Source organism: Apus apus, chromosome 5, assembly GCF_020740795.1.
Source record: "Apus apus isolate bApuApu2 chromosome 5, bApuApu2.pri.cur, whole genome shotgun sequence".
Taxonomy (NCBI): domain Eukaryota; kingdom Metazoa; phylum Chordata; class Aves; order Apodiformes; family Apodidae; genus Apus; species Apus apus.
In genome coordinates, this window is record NC_067286.1 from 61,189,534 (window position 1) to 61,203,499 (window position 13,966).

Here is a 13,966-nt window from a genome sequence, read left to right on the forward strand (position 1 = left end):
ATATCCAGTTAGTGGAAGATCAGAGCTCAGCTCCTGCTGCTGAGAGCTTCCTGACTGGCACTTGCTAATGACTTAAACAGCTGAATCAGCAGCAAACTAGAATGGTAAATTCAGTTTGGAGAAATACAACACAAGTAAAATCTGGCTCAGTAACAGCAATACTATTGCCTCAGGAGGAGACACTGAAGGAGGCTGTCATGGCCATGATTGATGTTGGCTCGGGGAGCCCTGAGCAGGAGTTCCAGCAGCCTTAGTGACAGTCACTAAGATTTGAGACAGACCCATCTATCTCTGTTGACTTTCCCTTGCCACAAAAAGGAAGCAGAACCTGTATCTTGTAATTGCATTAAAAGAGAGACTGCAGAAGCCCAAGTGTTTTTTTGCAAAAGGAAAAAACTATATTAAAAAAACTCCAAAGCTGTAAGGAAAAACTTTCGTTTTAAGGGCTGGTGATCATTAGTGTGTAGTGCTAAAGCTGAGGAGTTCCTTGTTAGGAAAGTATGCATTTAGATTAAGATGGCCATTAGAATTTTAACTGCATGGCCAAACAAGACTTTAATTTTAACTGAGTTTTAAGGTGATGAACAGAACAGTTTCATCCCGTGTCTTGCAAGACATTGAAGTTATTAGAATAGACTATTTTTTCCTAGCAAGTGGGGAAAAAAAAAAAAAAACAACAGGAAAGCTTCCTTTCAACTCCCAGAAAGGTAAACAATTGATAAAGCTGATTCAAAAGTGATTTAAGAAGCTACAGCTGAATAAAGCTGTTTAAAAATAGTTCAGCTCCTTGGGCATTAATTCCAGTTACATTGCTAAATAAATCTCACTGCTTTGAAATTTAACACAAGGTCTATTTCAAATTGAATCAGTTTTTAATTTTTTTCTCCTCTTCAGATAACACTAGACTTATTACTTGAGATGAAAATTCCTTTCCTTGCTTGTCATGTAGGCTGTTTGGAATTGTCAGCTGTGCACATCACCTCAACCTGTAGCCAGCTGTTCTATAGTTGGCTGTGTTCTCACCTGTTCTGCCAAGCTCAGACTCCGAATAAACAGCAAACCATGGTATTGGTTAATCAAGGAACAACCAAGTACTAGTTTTTAATATCAAACTCTGCAGTATAAACAAGAGACTTGTCAAATTTTCAGGCAGGTTGTTTCTCTGTGCTTGGCCTGGCTGCAGTAGTGCTGCAGGAAGAGGAAGCAACAGCAGCATGATAGTAGCTTTCCTTCTTAATGTCTCTTTTGATGCACAATCACTTCTTGATGATGCTGGCTTATATATTTTTTTTAAATAAAAGCTAACAGACAGTAAAATGGAAAATTTATTAGTGCAAGTTGGTCACTCAGTTTCTTCCAACAAGTACACAATAGCATCCCATGCTTACTGCAATATAAACAAACCTGTAAATTAAGAAAAGTTGAGCTTGTCTTAAAGTAACAATGTGTTACATATTGTCATCATCTGATTCATCTTCCTCTTTCAAAGATTCCTATTTGAAAAAAAAAAAAAAAAGTTGAATTAAAAAATAGCTAAGAGTTTTTATAATTCAGCCTATAATAAGCAAAACAAGCTTTTCTGTAGTTTCACCATCCTCTCAATCCATCCAAAGCCCTGTATTCAGCAGGCTGGTCATACCTCTGAGGCAATACTGAGCATTCATCATTAGTGCTACAAGTCTAACTTTCCCCAGCTGGTTATCTTTAAAAATCTGTTCTAGGCAACATAGCTTTCCTACCTCTCCTACTCATACTGTTTCTGAAGAGTGAATACATGCAATTTTGAAGGAGAAACACACCACCTGTGCAAGCCTGCTGAATTACACTAGTTTTGAAAGCAAGACCTAGCCCTGGATTACACTGTAACCTTCACTGTTCTCCCTTGAGAATAATATCAGCTAATGCTGAAATGAGGAGGTGTAACTATATATTTTCGAGTCATCACAACAGAAGTGTAACCTCCAGTTAGTTCCTCCTACTCTAGACTTGTCAAGTGAAGCACTTGAGATGACCCCAAACTCAGACCTTACCTTGGCATACTTTTCTGCTTCTTCCCTGATGTCTTTGGGAACAATTTCATGTTTTCCATTGGTTACTGCCAAGAAAAAGAGTACATCTTAAGTAGAATTCACCTTGACATAGAGAGTGAATTTAAGAAGCAATGTTTCACTTGAGTTACAGAATATAGTGTTTATAAAAATCATAGAAATTGCATTACTTTCTCCAACCCAGCTGAGTTCCAGCTCAAAAGCTTTATCCTTTACTTCATCATGAACTATGTAGATTCTGGAAGGAACAGAGAAAGTACAGATTAGAACACACTGATCAGCAGGCTGAGTGTATCTTCTTCCTTTCACAGATTTGTTCTTTTGAAGTACTCTTATGGTTAATAAGCTGCTCTCCCCTGCCCACACACACAAAAAGCCCCACACATAAGAGAATTTTCCAGGCTTAGTTGCTACTATATCAAAACATTAAATGATTACAGCTAAGATGCAGGTTGAGATGTTCAAGTTATCCTAATTAGAACAAACATGAAGATTCAAATGCTACAGAACCACCTCATCATTGCCTGCTTCTGCCAGTTAGGAATGTCCTGTATTTCTCCTGTAAATTTTATTTCAGTTTCCACTTCAGACTAAATCCCAAGACTATACATGTTGTGTCTAATTAGAAGCTTATACACAGATCTCCATACACACTGCTGTGCTTCTGGTAACCTATATTTAACTAAAAGGGGTGTTAACAGCAGTGCCATCCAGACTGGCAAGATCTCTCCTTGGTCTGTGGGACAGAAATCTTACATGTTAGCACTCACTGCTCACTGGCAGAACTTGTAAACAAACTCTAAAAACCGGGTTGAGACATCCACTCAAACAGTAGTGGAACTTAAAGTCACAGAATTGTACTGGTTGGAAAAGACCTTTAAGACTATTCAGTCCAATCACAACCTAACTTTACCAACCACTATCCCAATTCTACCAAGTCCAGTGCTGAAACCATGCTCCTAAGTGCCACATCTAGATGTCCTTTAAACATCTCCAGGGATGGTGATTCAACCACCTCCCTGAGCAGCCCATGCCAGTAGTTTGTTACCCTTTCAGTGACGAATTTTCCTCTAACATCCAATCTAAACCTCCTGTGGCACAACTTGAGGTCATTTCCTCTTGTCCTGTTGCTTGTTACTAGGGAGATGAGACTGACCTCCACTTTGCTACAACCTCCTTTCAGAGAGTTCTAGAGAGCAACTAGAAATAAACCGTGGCTTCACTTGTTGAGAAGTTTGTTTCAGAAAGCATTAGGAAGTCAAAAACTGAAAAATACCAGTTGTTTCTAGTCAACATAGAAAGCTTGGAGATCAGGGAGGGAGGAAGGGAAGGAAGGGAAGGAAGGGAAGGAAGGGAAGGAAGGGAAGGAAGGGAAGGAAGGGAAGGAAGGGAAGGAAGGGAAGGAAGGGAAGGAAGGGAAGGAAGGGAAGGAAGGGAAGGAAGGGAAGGAAGGGAAGGAAGGGAAGGAAGGGAAGGAAGGGAAGGAAGGGAAGGAAGGGAAGGAAGGGAACCTTCAGCACCACACTAGGTCTGATAAAGTTATTGTGAAACAGGTATAAAGAAGAAAGTTAACCTTGGTGTCCAGGGCAATACGACTACATGCTTATGTTCTTCTGACTGTGATAGACTGGACTCAGTAATCATTGCCTGAGATGATCCATAGGCCTTTCTCGTGTGTTCAGCCTTTTGTACCAGTGAACCACTGTAAGTTCTTGAATAAATCATTATTTGGGACTCTGGCTAATATTTTAGGGTTAAAGAAAATTAAAATATTTGCCATCTTGCTAAATGCTACTAAGGAGATGAATTTCAGCTGAAAAACAGAACTCTCTAGAACTGCTGTTAAGTTTTGAGCTGAGGCAGAATTAAAAGAACAAGTCTTTTCATTATTTGAAATTTTGTGCCTTATTTGTACCTTTTTAGGACTGCTTTGAGGTCCTTGCTAGGTTTTAAGAAAAGAGATCTCAAATTCTTTCCCCTAGCTGCTGCCATGACAGCCTCAGACACAACTCTGAAATAAGCTCACATGCTGCAACACCAATGATATAAGCATATTTATTACTTCTTTATAACCTTCTACGTAATAGCTATAAAACGTTGGAGAGTAGTTTTGTAGCTGCAGATTATTAAATCTGTGACAAGCACAGAACATGTCCCTAAAGTATCAAAATCAACTGCTGTAGACACCTGAAAGGAGATCTGGTGAATTTGTATCTCTTCAAATAAATACAAGTATTTTCAAGATAGTTTTCTACTGGCCCATTCATGCTCTACCTGGCAGACAGTCTTCTCTCTTCCAAGTGTCATTTCCCCCCCCCCTCACTACTACATGACTTCTGAGTGGTACCTTTTTTTCCTGTCCTCACACAGAGTCTGTAGGATAATATGGAGGATTCTATCACTGACGTCTTGTCTCAGATTCCATCAGTAAATAGCAAATTAAGTATTTCCAGTCTTTTCATGTTGTATCAAGGTTATTCATTTAAATGAGACCACCTATACTTTAAACACAAATAAATGCTTTGAGCAAGGATTTATACTTGCTTCTTCTCTAAGCACTTGAGTCTTTTTTGGCAAATATAAAGGCCAGGTAAAAGACCTCAGCTCCATGACTGCTCCTTAATGTCCAAAGCATTAGTTTCTTGTTCAATCTGTGTAACAGTTCACAGCTCTTTCTTCAGAATCAGGACACCAAGGAGTTTCTCTCATCTGTCATGTGGTTTATATGTTTTAAAACCAGGGACTAAATTCAGATAGTTTAACCTTCAATCCACTGCTGCTACAAGTTGCACCTAGAAAAAGTAGCAGACTAGATCAAAAGGCCTATTTTTCACCTCTGACATTTTCAGTCCTGAGTAACAAATCCCATCTCACAAGAAGAGAAAATACCAGAGTCAGCTGGAGCACTCATCTCATAGAGGTGAAACCTGGTACCCAATTTAAAGGGAATAGCTACAGTTTGAAACCACAGCAAGCTCATTAGTACAGATTTTTGTTGAGTTGGAACAACAGGCTGGAGACTTACATTTTTGCAACCTCTTTAACAACATCACGGCAGGTCATTTCCTTCATCTGTTGGTAAAAAAAATACACAGCTTAAGGGAATATACTCACTTCCACAAGGCCTGAACATGAGTGGCTAATGAAGAAGCCTAATGAGCTTATAATGTTCAGTGGTGACAGAAGTGACAAAAAGTTAAGAGAAGAACCTGATGTATCACTCAGCCTGTTATATGCAAGTTATTCTTCCAGCAAATAATTTTACAACAAAAAGATTCTATGAAAACACTTCCCAGTTTAAAGCATTCATCAGCTGGAAGCCTAGAAGCTGAACAGATTAACCTTAGCATTGTAGAAGTTTGACTTCTTAGATGCTTTCTGATCAACTGACATAAAATAACCACATGTGCCAGGGCAGGCACCATATTTTCATATATACTATTCACATTCTTTCTAGACTGTGTAATACTTTCAGTCTTACCAACATTCTGTGCAATCAGTTTTGACTTTTAGGTAATGCCTTAAGAAGGGAATATTGTTCCAGGGTTAACAACCAAGTGCATGCCTGAGCAACCTGTCAGCATCTCATTTTGAATTTTCTTCCAGTCTTCTGACAGTTTCAGAATTCATCAAAACAAAGTCTCCTGCCAATTTCCATGACATAACCAACTTAGGTTTTGTAGGTCAAATCTCTTCCCAGAGAACTACTCTGGGCTAGGAAGCAGCAGTACACTCTGCTCTAGTTCATTCATGCAGTTTACCATCTCTTTCCATTCTCACAATGGAAGTAGTATTTGAGGCACGGGTGAAGGAGTTAAGATGACAGCAGTCCTTTGTTCATGTTGAGTGTCACAGCACTCTCAGGGGTGAAGCACACCCCGGTGGAAGCAGTGGGCCACAGAAGAAATGCCTGTGCCTGCTTAGACAGACCCATCCCAGTCCCATCCCAAGAACTTTCCTAAACAGACAAGAGACCCACTGCCCCAGCACTCCATTCCTGATGCTCACAACACACAGCACTGGCTGCTCTGCACAAATATAACCTTTAAATCACTATCTGTATTTATGCATTTAAGTTAGTAGTGAAATAGGAAAACCTAAACATCTGTTATCATCATGCAAATTTACTTCAGTTTTCTCTCATAAATACACCTTTTGCCATTATCCCTTTCCCATCCCAGATCCATTGATTCTGCAGACAATAAGAGGAAGCACTGTAGCAGTTCATACGTAGCATCAGAGCTGCAGGAGAAGAGATCAAGAGAGTCAAGTCCTCTCCACACGACGAGTTTTCCCACAGCTGAAGGTATCAGACATTTGCAGTAAGATGCAACAGCTGTGATAAGTGCAGTGTTCTCTGCTTGCACCCTCAGCTATGTAGGAGAGCTTCAAACACTGTCCCCTTTCAGATACAGTATCTGCTGTGCAGCACCTGGAAGGCAGGTTCAAAGTTCTGACTACCTCCTTGCCTTTACCTTCCACCTCTACTGATCCCTTCCACTGGAATCAATCTTAGCTGCCAGGCTACCACAGGTGATACCACCCCACAGAAGCTTTTGTACTTCTGCCTTTTTCCCATTTCAGTGTGGACAAGTTCATCTCAAAGTTACATTACAAAAGTAACCCTGATCTGGAAACCTGCCCAGTTAACAAAAGGCACTGGCATGCAAGACTGGACTTGGTTCATGTTGCTGTGACAGGATCACACACGTTGCTGGAGACATTCTGCAAACAAGCTATGAAATGAGCAAGTGCAGACAGGCCACAGGCACAGCACTGTGCCCATTACTACATTTTACAGGCTCTACTGTAAACCTCAAGCAATAACCAAGTTAATGAGCTGTGCACACATCAGAGAATACAACAGAAGTCTTTTGAAAATCCTAGCACTGCACAGAAAATTAGTTTGGGGTAGATTATGTATTACCCAACATATCCTTGCCTTTCTGCCAGTTTCCACATGTGTAAATTGAAGTTACAGTGTCTCAGACATCAAGATCAGATGATCTTGGATGCTTCTTGCTTTTAATCTGGTATCCAAGCATCTGACCAGATTCAAGACCAGAAGCAAGTCTAGAAACATTGGAATTCTTCCTGTCACTTTTCAGTTACGATGCTACAGCACCATAAACAGACTCCTCTTTAAAGCACCACAACCATTTGAACTCTGAACCTTGCCATGAACAGCTGTGATGTACTTATGCAGCCTGGAACCATACATAAGATGCAAGCAGAGTATCAAGGAAGAATTACATGAGACAGGCCATGGTTTGTCCCATGTTAATTGTCTCCAATTCCAAGGGTGTCAGATATTAAACCACTGAAGGACAGAAGTCTTTTAGTATCCTAACAGTTCTAAATCAGATGAAGCCACACACCAGTTCATCTCAGTAGTCTTCTCTCCACAGGTGAGTTTTACACAGCCAAGTGTTTGCACACTTATTCCAAGGCTACAAAACAACTCAGTGTACACCCGCAGGACTTTCCTGTAACCCTTCACAAGTTACAGTGTCATGCAAAGGGGAAATGCTGAACAGAAACAGCTCTTTTTGGTACCAACGATGGTGTTCATGCAGTTGAACCCTTCCTAGTGTTCACAGCACTAAAATCCTTTTCATCTGACACGTAAGGATGTTTGGAAAGGTGTATTATAGTCAGCAGCAACAAGCTACTTGAACACATCTTTTGAAAAAAGGCAGTACCTCAACGCTAGCCAGCTGAGAAACACTTACCTGGCAGGGAATTGATTTTTCTCCATTTTTTAAGTCATAATATTTCAGAGGTTTGGTATTTTGTAGTTCCACTCATTGTCCTTAACAAGACCAGCTTTTTTTCAACTTTCTAAAGAAAAGGATCATCTCAAAAAATGTGGGGAAAAAAGAGATAACCACTCTGTACAATGCTGCCCTAAGGTCTTACACTTTTATATTCCCTCAATTAACTGTGCTCACTGCCATGCATGGGAGTGTGTGTTTATGCTCCCTGTTTTAAACATGTGCATTCCTGTGGAGTCCTATGGAGGGAAGGCTTGGGAAACACTGCTCTGACAGGGCTATAACACCTCCTAGAAGGTACAAGGAAATATTCCATCTGCTTCTCTTCCATTTTAATATGTTTTAGGCATCCAAAAAAGGTAACATCATAAGCTAGGAATGTCTTGAAGCAGCCCAACAAAACTGTAACAGCATACCTGAAGTTTTTCTATCTCTGTTTTTGCAGCTTGTCTGGCTTTCCCAATGGCACACCCCCAATAACCCTAAAACAAAAAAGAAACAAAACCCATGAAATTTAATTAAATACTAAGCCCTCTACAGCTCTTACTGTCACTTAGCACATGACAGCCCCCACACTACTCACCTAGTGAGAGGCTAATACACAGTAAACCTTGGTATTGTTCTCTCTCAGGGCACAATCCCAAATGGCTGAACAGAACCCAATTACTAAAATAAACACTAGAACTGTTGATAGAAGAGAGAAGTGCTCAGTAGTTCCTGGACAGAAACATAACTGAATGTATCTGCTCAATTTGTTGCAATAGATAATTTTTAATTGTTACTACAGCAAACTAGAATTGGTGAAGCTCTATAGGATCAAAAAAACCCCAACCCACCTACCATAAAACTGTACTGAAGTGTAAGCACATAAAAATCAAGCACTTCTGTTTTCCTCAACAGTTGTGGCATGTGTTGGATGTTAGAACAGCAGGAGTGTGCATTGTCCTGTATGTAATGGTGCTGAAGAGGCAGCACTACCAACAATTAACAAAAGCACCTACTCTGATTTGACTTCTTGTTAGCAGCCAGTGTCAGAGTATCTGAAGTACATAGTGAAGGGGTATAACTACAGTACTTGCCCTTTCAGGGCAGGGTATGGGGCTTTTCATTGGCTATAGCCAGGTGGAATGAACTCCTAAATTCTTGAGATACAAGCTTTAAAAGAAGTTTCACAGTGACTGTGTTCTGAGAGACACAAGGTGTGTTTAACAAGGACATGCAAATGAGCAAAACTCAGCTCTGCTCCTTTTAAGCAGTGATTCATCATCTTGCCAGGCAAAAAGAAAAAAAACCTAAAAGCTCTTTTGGAATAATACCTTGGGTTTTCCTAACTAGGAACTTTTACATGGGAAACTTATTCCAAGATGGAATTATATTTGACACACTCACGTATGAAACTCCTGATGGATCAATCATGTACAGCTGTGCACCATCATCATCATCATAGGACCCCAACATGAAACTGGAGGAGAAATGTAAAATTAGAAATGCTTCTCTTACCAACACTCACAGAATTGTGGAGACAACTCAGGTTTCCTACATTCTTCCTGGAGCAAAACTCTTGACTGTTCTGCTACATTCCACTAAGCAACTTGTCTGGGCAGGTCAGTGTTAACACCACAGCCAAGAACCTCCAAGTTGCCAGGAACATTTTACTGATCTGGAACCAGAGAGCAGATCTCAGCGTATTAGTCACTTTGTGCTAGAACTGCAGAGTAGTTGTAACCTGTATTGGGGCAAGCAGGATGATTGCAGAGGAAAGTTCTGCTTTCATCACTGTCACAGACTTCACAGCACCAACCCTCCAACTTTAAAATTCAGAGACAAACTGGCAATCTATCTAGAAGCCTGGCACACTGTCAGGCACACTTGAATTCTTCACCCAAAGTTTTACACACACACTAAAGGAAAGGGGAACAGAAACTGTTTATGACATGAATTGTAGGATACAAATTCCAAGTTTAAAAAAAAGTCCTCAGACAACCTGAGTAGTTCCAGCAACTGTGAAACAAAAGACACAAAGTCTGGAAGACTGACCTGCAGCCAAAGGGTCTGACAGCACTGTACAGCGTGTATGCATGCACATACATGGCCACTCTGTCTGCAAGATGCTGAGTGGAAAAAGAAAAAGAAACCACGTTGGAAACCCTTCTTTACAGAAATAAGTGAACCTCAAGTAATACAATTTAAGTCTCCACATCAAGCTAGTAAAGCCAAAAAACCTGAGTGAACTGCAGCAATTTCTTACCTTCAGTGGAATATCGTAACCATAGTTGGACCTAAAGTTAGAAGCTTCTTCTCTAGCTATGTCTGCCAAAGACCGAGCATCTGCCAGCAGTCCTGCTACTGCCTGCAATGAGAGTTGTACCTTCCCATCACTTAATTGAACCAATGGATCCAAATCCAATTATCAGAGATCTTTACTGAATGCTACGTACCATTACAAGTGAATTCAATCAATCTATCCATCTGCTAGCAAGCTCAAAACGTATCAATAGGATTATTTATTAATACAGAATATCATTTTCCCCAGGAAAATCAATAACCAAAATTATCTTGATGTAAAATGCTGCTTTATGATTCACCACAACTACACTAACCCAAACAACACTTTGTATAATATATATTAAACAGACAGTTCCAGGCATTTCTGTCACACAGTGGCCACTACTGGATGCCATCCTGACATCATTAGGGATTGGACAGTAACTAAGACACCAGCTGAGTTCTAAAAGCTCAGCTGACTCCCAGACTGTTGGGAAGGGAGCCTTGTGAGCAGCATGTTTTCCCCTAAACACACCTTACTTGTTAACTGTGTAAAAAAGTACTGCTTGTAACACTTGTGTTTATATTTACGTTCAAGCTTGAACAGCTAGAATGCTGAAAAGTATTGACCAAAATTTAAAACAGCCTTAAGATCTGTCCACCATCTAGCTTCCATTTGCTGTATCCGTGTGTGTGCAATGAAGAATAAATTACAGAAGAAAAATCAAAAACCCACTGGCATTTCTGACTCTACACAAAAACATCAGCATTACGTTCTTCATCTACTTATTGATTCTCTGATTCTTAGATTTCTACTTTTGAGGAGGGTCCCTCTCAATTTCTGGAACCCTAAACTGGAACAGCACCTCACCATTCCCACATGTCGGTCGACGTTGAAGAGACGTTTATTGGAACCCTCTTCATAAAGTTTGGACAGAACTAGTTTTTCTACTCCAAAAACGACCCCATCTTTGCATCTTATCCCAATTGCTGTACTGAAAGACAAGATCAGTGTAAGCTCCTCAGGCAGAGCTGCAGTGTAAAATACGTAACAGAGAGTTAACAACATACAAGAAACAATGACATGATTCCTCCAGAAGTGATTTGTTACAACTCCACTTTAGCACTGAAGACAAGGCTGGGGGGGAAGCCAAAGATCACTGAAATGAGCTGGCCCTGTTGGTCTGCAGCCCAGAAACCAACCTGTCCTGGGCTGCACCACAAGAAGTGTGGCCAGCAGGGCCAGGGAGGGGATTCTGCCCCTCTACTCTGCTCGGGTGAGACCCCCCCCTGCAGGGCTGGTCCAGTTTGTGAGCCCCCAACACAAGAAGGACATGGAGCTGTTGGAGAGAGGCCAGAGGAGGCCGTGAGGGTGATCCAAGGGCTGGAGCAGCTCTGCTCTGGAGACAGGCTGAGAGAGTTGGGGTGTTCAGCCTGGAGAAGGCTCCAGGGAGACCTTAGAGCACCTTCCAGTGCCTGAAGGGGCTCCAGGAAAGCTGGGGAGGGACTTTTTGCAAGGGCAGGGAGTGATAGAACAAGGGGTAATGGATTAAAACTGGAAGAGGGGGATGTAGATGAGATCTGAGGAGGAAATTACTTGCTGTGAGGGTGGTGAGACACTGGAATGGGTTGCCCAGGGAAGCTGTGGCTGCCCCATCCCTGGCAGTGTTGAAGGGCAGGTTGGATGGGGCTTGGAGCAGCCTGGGCTGGTGGGAGGTGTCCCTGCCCATGCAGGGAGGTTGGAACTAGCCTGTGGCTACAATCAGACACTGGGGTGATCCAGCCCATGCCTTGCTAATCCATCATCTTGCTGTCACCAGAGCAGAGCTGGGATCTGACTTCACAGCCTTCCTTTGCATATATACCCAAGGGAAGACAGACACTCACAGAGAACAAGCTGTAGCTTTAGCAGAACTCGGGTGTCCCCAGTTCCCTGAGGAAAGCATGTGACATTATTATAAATGTAGGAGGCCCTGATCACATTGGTCTTTCAGTGCCTAAAGCCACATCCATAAAATGGGCATTTAGGTTCTACTACCACAACAGCTAAGCACCTTGCACATATTAATGAGACCTGCAGTCAGAATTTGCCCCAAAGCATTACATCTTCATTGCCCTTACCATACATGAGTAGGTTTATTGCCTTTCTCCACAACACATCTGCTTCCAGCAAGAAAAAGTGATTCCTATCAAGCCTAAAAAGCCATTTGTAGCAAACCAAAGTGATGATACTACTTTTACACTTCATTTCAAGCCTCCTAAAATGAATCTAGGGATACAGTTGCTCAGAACTCATCTTAACAACAGAATTTTACCTGCAGTGCCAACAAGATTGCCCAGCCCAATGACACTGCTTTAAAAAAGGCCCATCTCCAGAGAGAGATGCAGATCTTTCTATCTTACCTACTATTCTCCACGGCTTTCATAGCATATTCAACTTGGAATACTCTGCCATCTGGGGAAAACGTGGAAGCTGACAGGTCGTACTGGAGAAGAAAACACACTACTCAGGAAATAGAACCCCAGCTATATCCCAGTATTCTCAGAATAAGTTGGTTTCTTTCAAAATGCAAGCCTGGCAGTGAGGTACCAGAAGCAGGCTGCTCCTGAACCCAAGAGGAATGCACAGGGCAAACACACACACACACAGCTACGAGGGGTCGTGGCATCAGTGCTGGATACACCAACACTTCAGACCCAGAGCTCTGAAATCACCTCGCACGACACAACACTTAAAACTTGCAGCAATTTCCGTCTGCTTTTATGTGTGCACACAGCCAGGCCCACTCCTCGCCGGCAAAGCACCGCAGGGCTGCGGGTCGGCACCAGAGGCTGCGGGGGCGCCGCGAATCCTGCAGAAGGCCCCGCGGCCGAGCCCCAAGCCCCGGTGACACCGAGGGGCTGGGCCACAGCCCCGCCAGCCCGGGAAGGCCCGCGCGGGACCTGCGGGGAAACCCGCGGAGCAGAGCACAGCGGTGCCCCGGGGCCGCTCCGGCCCGGCAGGCCCCTCCGGCCCGGCCTCACCCCCACAGCGCCCGGCACCCAGCGAGGGGAGCCCCGATCCCCGCCCGCCTCACCGGGCCCGGGCGGCCTCCCGCCCCGGCCTAACGGGCCGCAGTGACTCAGCAGCGGCGCCGGCACCACGCGGGGCCCGGGCTGCGGGGCCCGGCGTGCCCTCACGGCAGGCAGCCCCGCGGGGCCGCCCTCCCTCCCTCCCTGCCGCCGTCCGTCCGTCCGTCCGTCCGTCCGTCCCTCACTCACCCCGGTGCCGATGGAGCTCATGGCGGCGGAGCCCTCAGCGCTGCCCGCCCGGCCCCCGCGCTGCCCACCGCCCAGCAACGCGCGCGCCCATTGGCCGCCGCGCCGCCCAACCCGCGCCAGCCACGGAGGTGACGTCGGGTCGCGTCTGCTCAAGGACACGTGGCCTGAAGTACTTCAGCAGCGCCCGGCTAGCTCAGTCGGTAGAGCATGGGACTCTTAATCCCAGGGTCGTGGGTTCGAGCCCCACGTTGGGCGGGTTGGTTTTTGTGCCGGTTCCGCCCCTTTTGAAGGGTCCTGAGCGGGGAGACCCCGCCTCGGGCGCTCTGAGGGGACTTGGCCCCTCCAGACATCAAGACCCCACGTCCCAGGAGCAGCTACAGCCTGAAGAACCTCTGGACGGCTGCAAACAAACACGTATTTTTACAAATTATTAGGATGTAGGGACTGAATAACCGAAGGCAGCTGGATAAACCAGGAGGAGCTCTGGAATCACTCGAGGGTGGAGAGGATGTAGAGAGATCCGGACAGGGAGCTGGGCAGCCACCAACCCTATGAAGTGTAACAAGGACCAGTGCTGGATTCTCTGCTTGGGCCGATCCTCGTTATGTGTATGAACTG

The 13,966-nt window shown here is 43.8% G+C and overlaps 1 protein-coding gene and 1 non-coding gene across 3 annotated transcripts; one reads left to right on the forward strand and one right to left on the reverse strand.

Annotated features, from left to right (window-relative positions):
* Window positions 1–1,068: 1,068 nt before the first annotated feature.
* Window positions 1,069–13,438, reverse strand: PSMA3 (proteasome 20S subunit alpha 3). Of its 2 annotated transcripts, XM_051622681.1 has the most exons (12): window positions 13,349–13,415; window positions 12,491–12,573; window positions 10,959–11,082; window positions 10,071–10,172; window positions 9,860–9,933; window positions 9,212–9,284; window positions 8,239–8,304; window positions 5,074–5,120; window positions 2,219–2,286; window positions 2,031–2,095; window positions 1,405–1,493; window positions 1,069–1,301 (listed from the first exon to the last, which is right to left on the reverse strand). In XM_051622681.1, exons 1-11 carry the CDS (start codon window positions 13,367–13,369, stop codon window positions 1,449–1,451), a joined length of 768 nt encoding a protein of 255 aa, XP_051478641.1. In that variant the 5' UTR covers window positions 13,370–13,415; the 3' UTR covers window positions 1,069–1,301; window positions 1,405–1,448. The 2 variants fall into 2 exon arrangements, with proteins under 2 accessions (XP_051478641.1, XP_051478640.1); XM_051622680.1 differs by lacking the exon at window positions 1,069–1,301 and having other exon boundaries at window positions 1,308–1,493; window positions 13,349–13,438.
* Window positions 13,439–13,530: 92 nt separating this feature from the next.
* TRNAK-CUU (transfer RNA lysine (anticodon CUU)) lies at window positions 13,531–13,603 on the forward strand. Its single transcript has one exon. It is a non-coding gene; the product is annotated as a tRNA-Lys (tRNA).
* The last annotated feature ends 363 nt before the right edge of the window (window positions 13,604–13,966 follow it).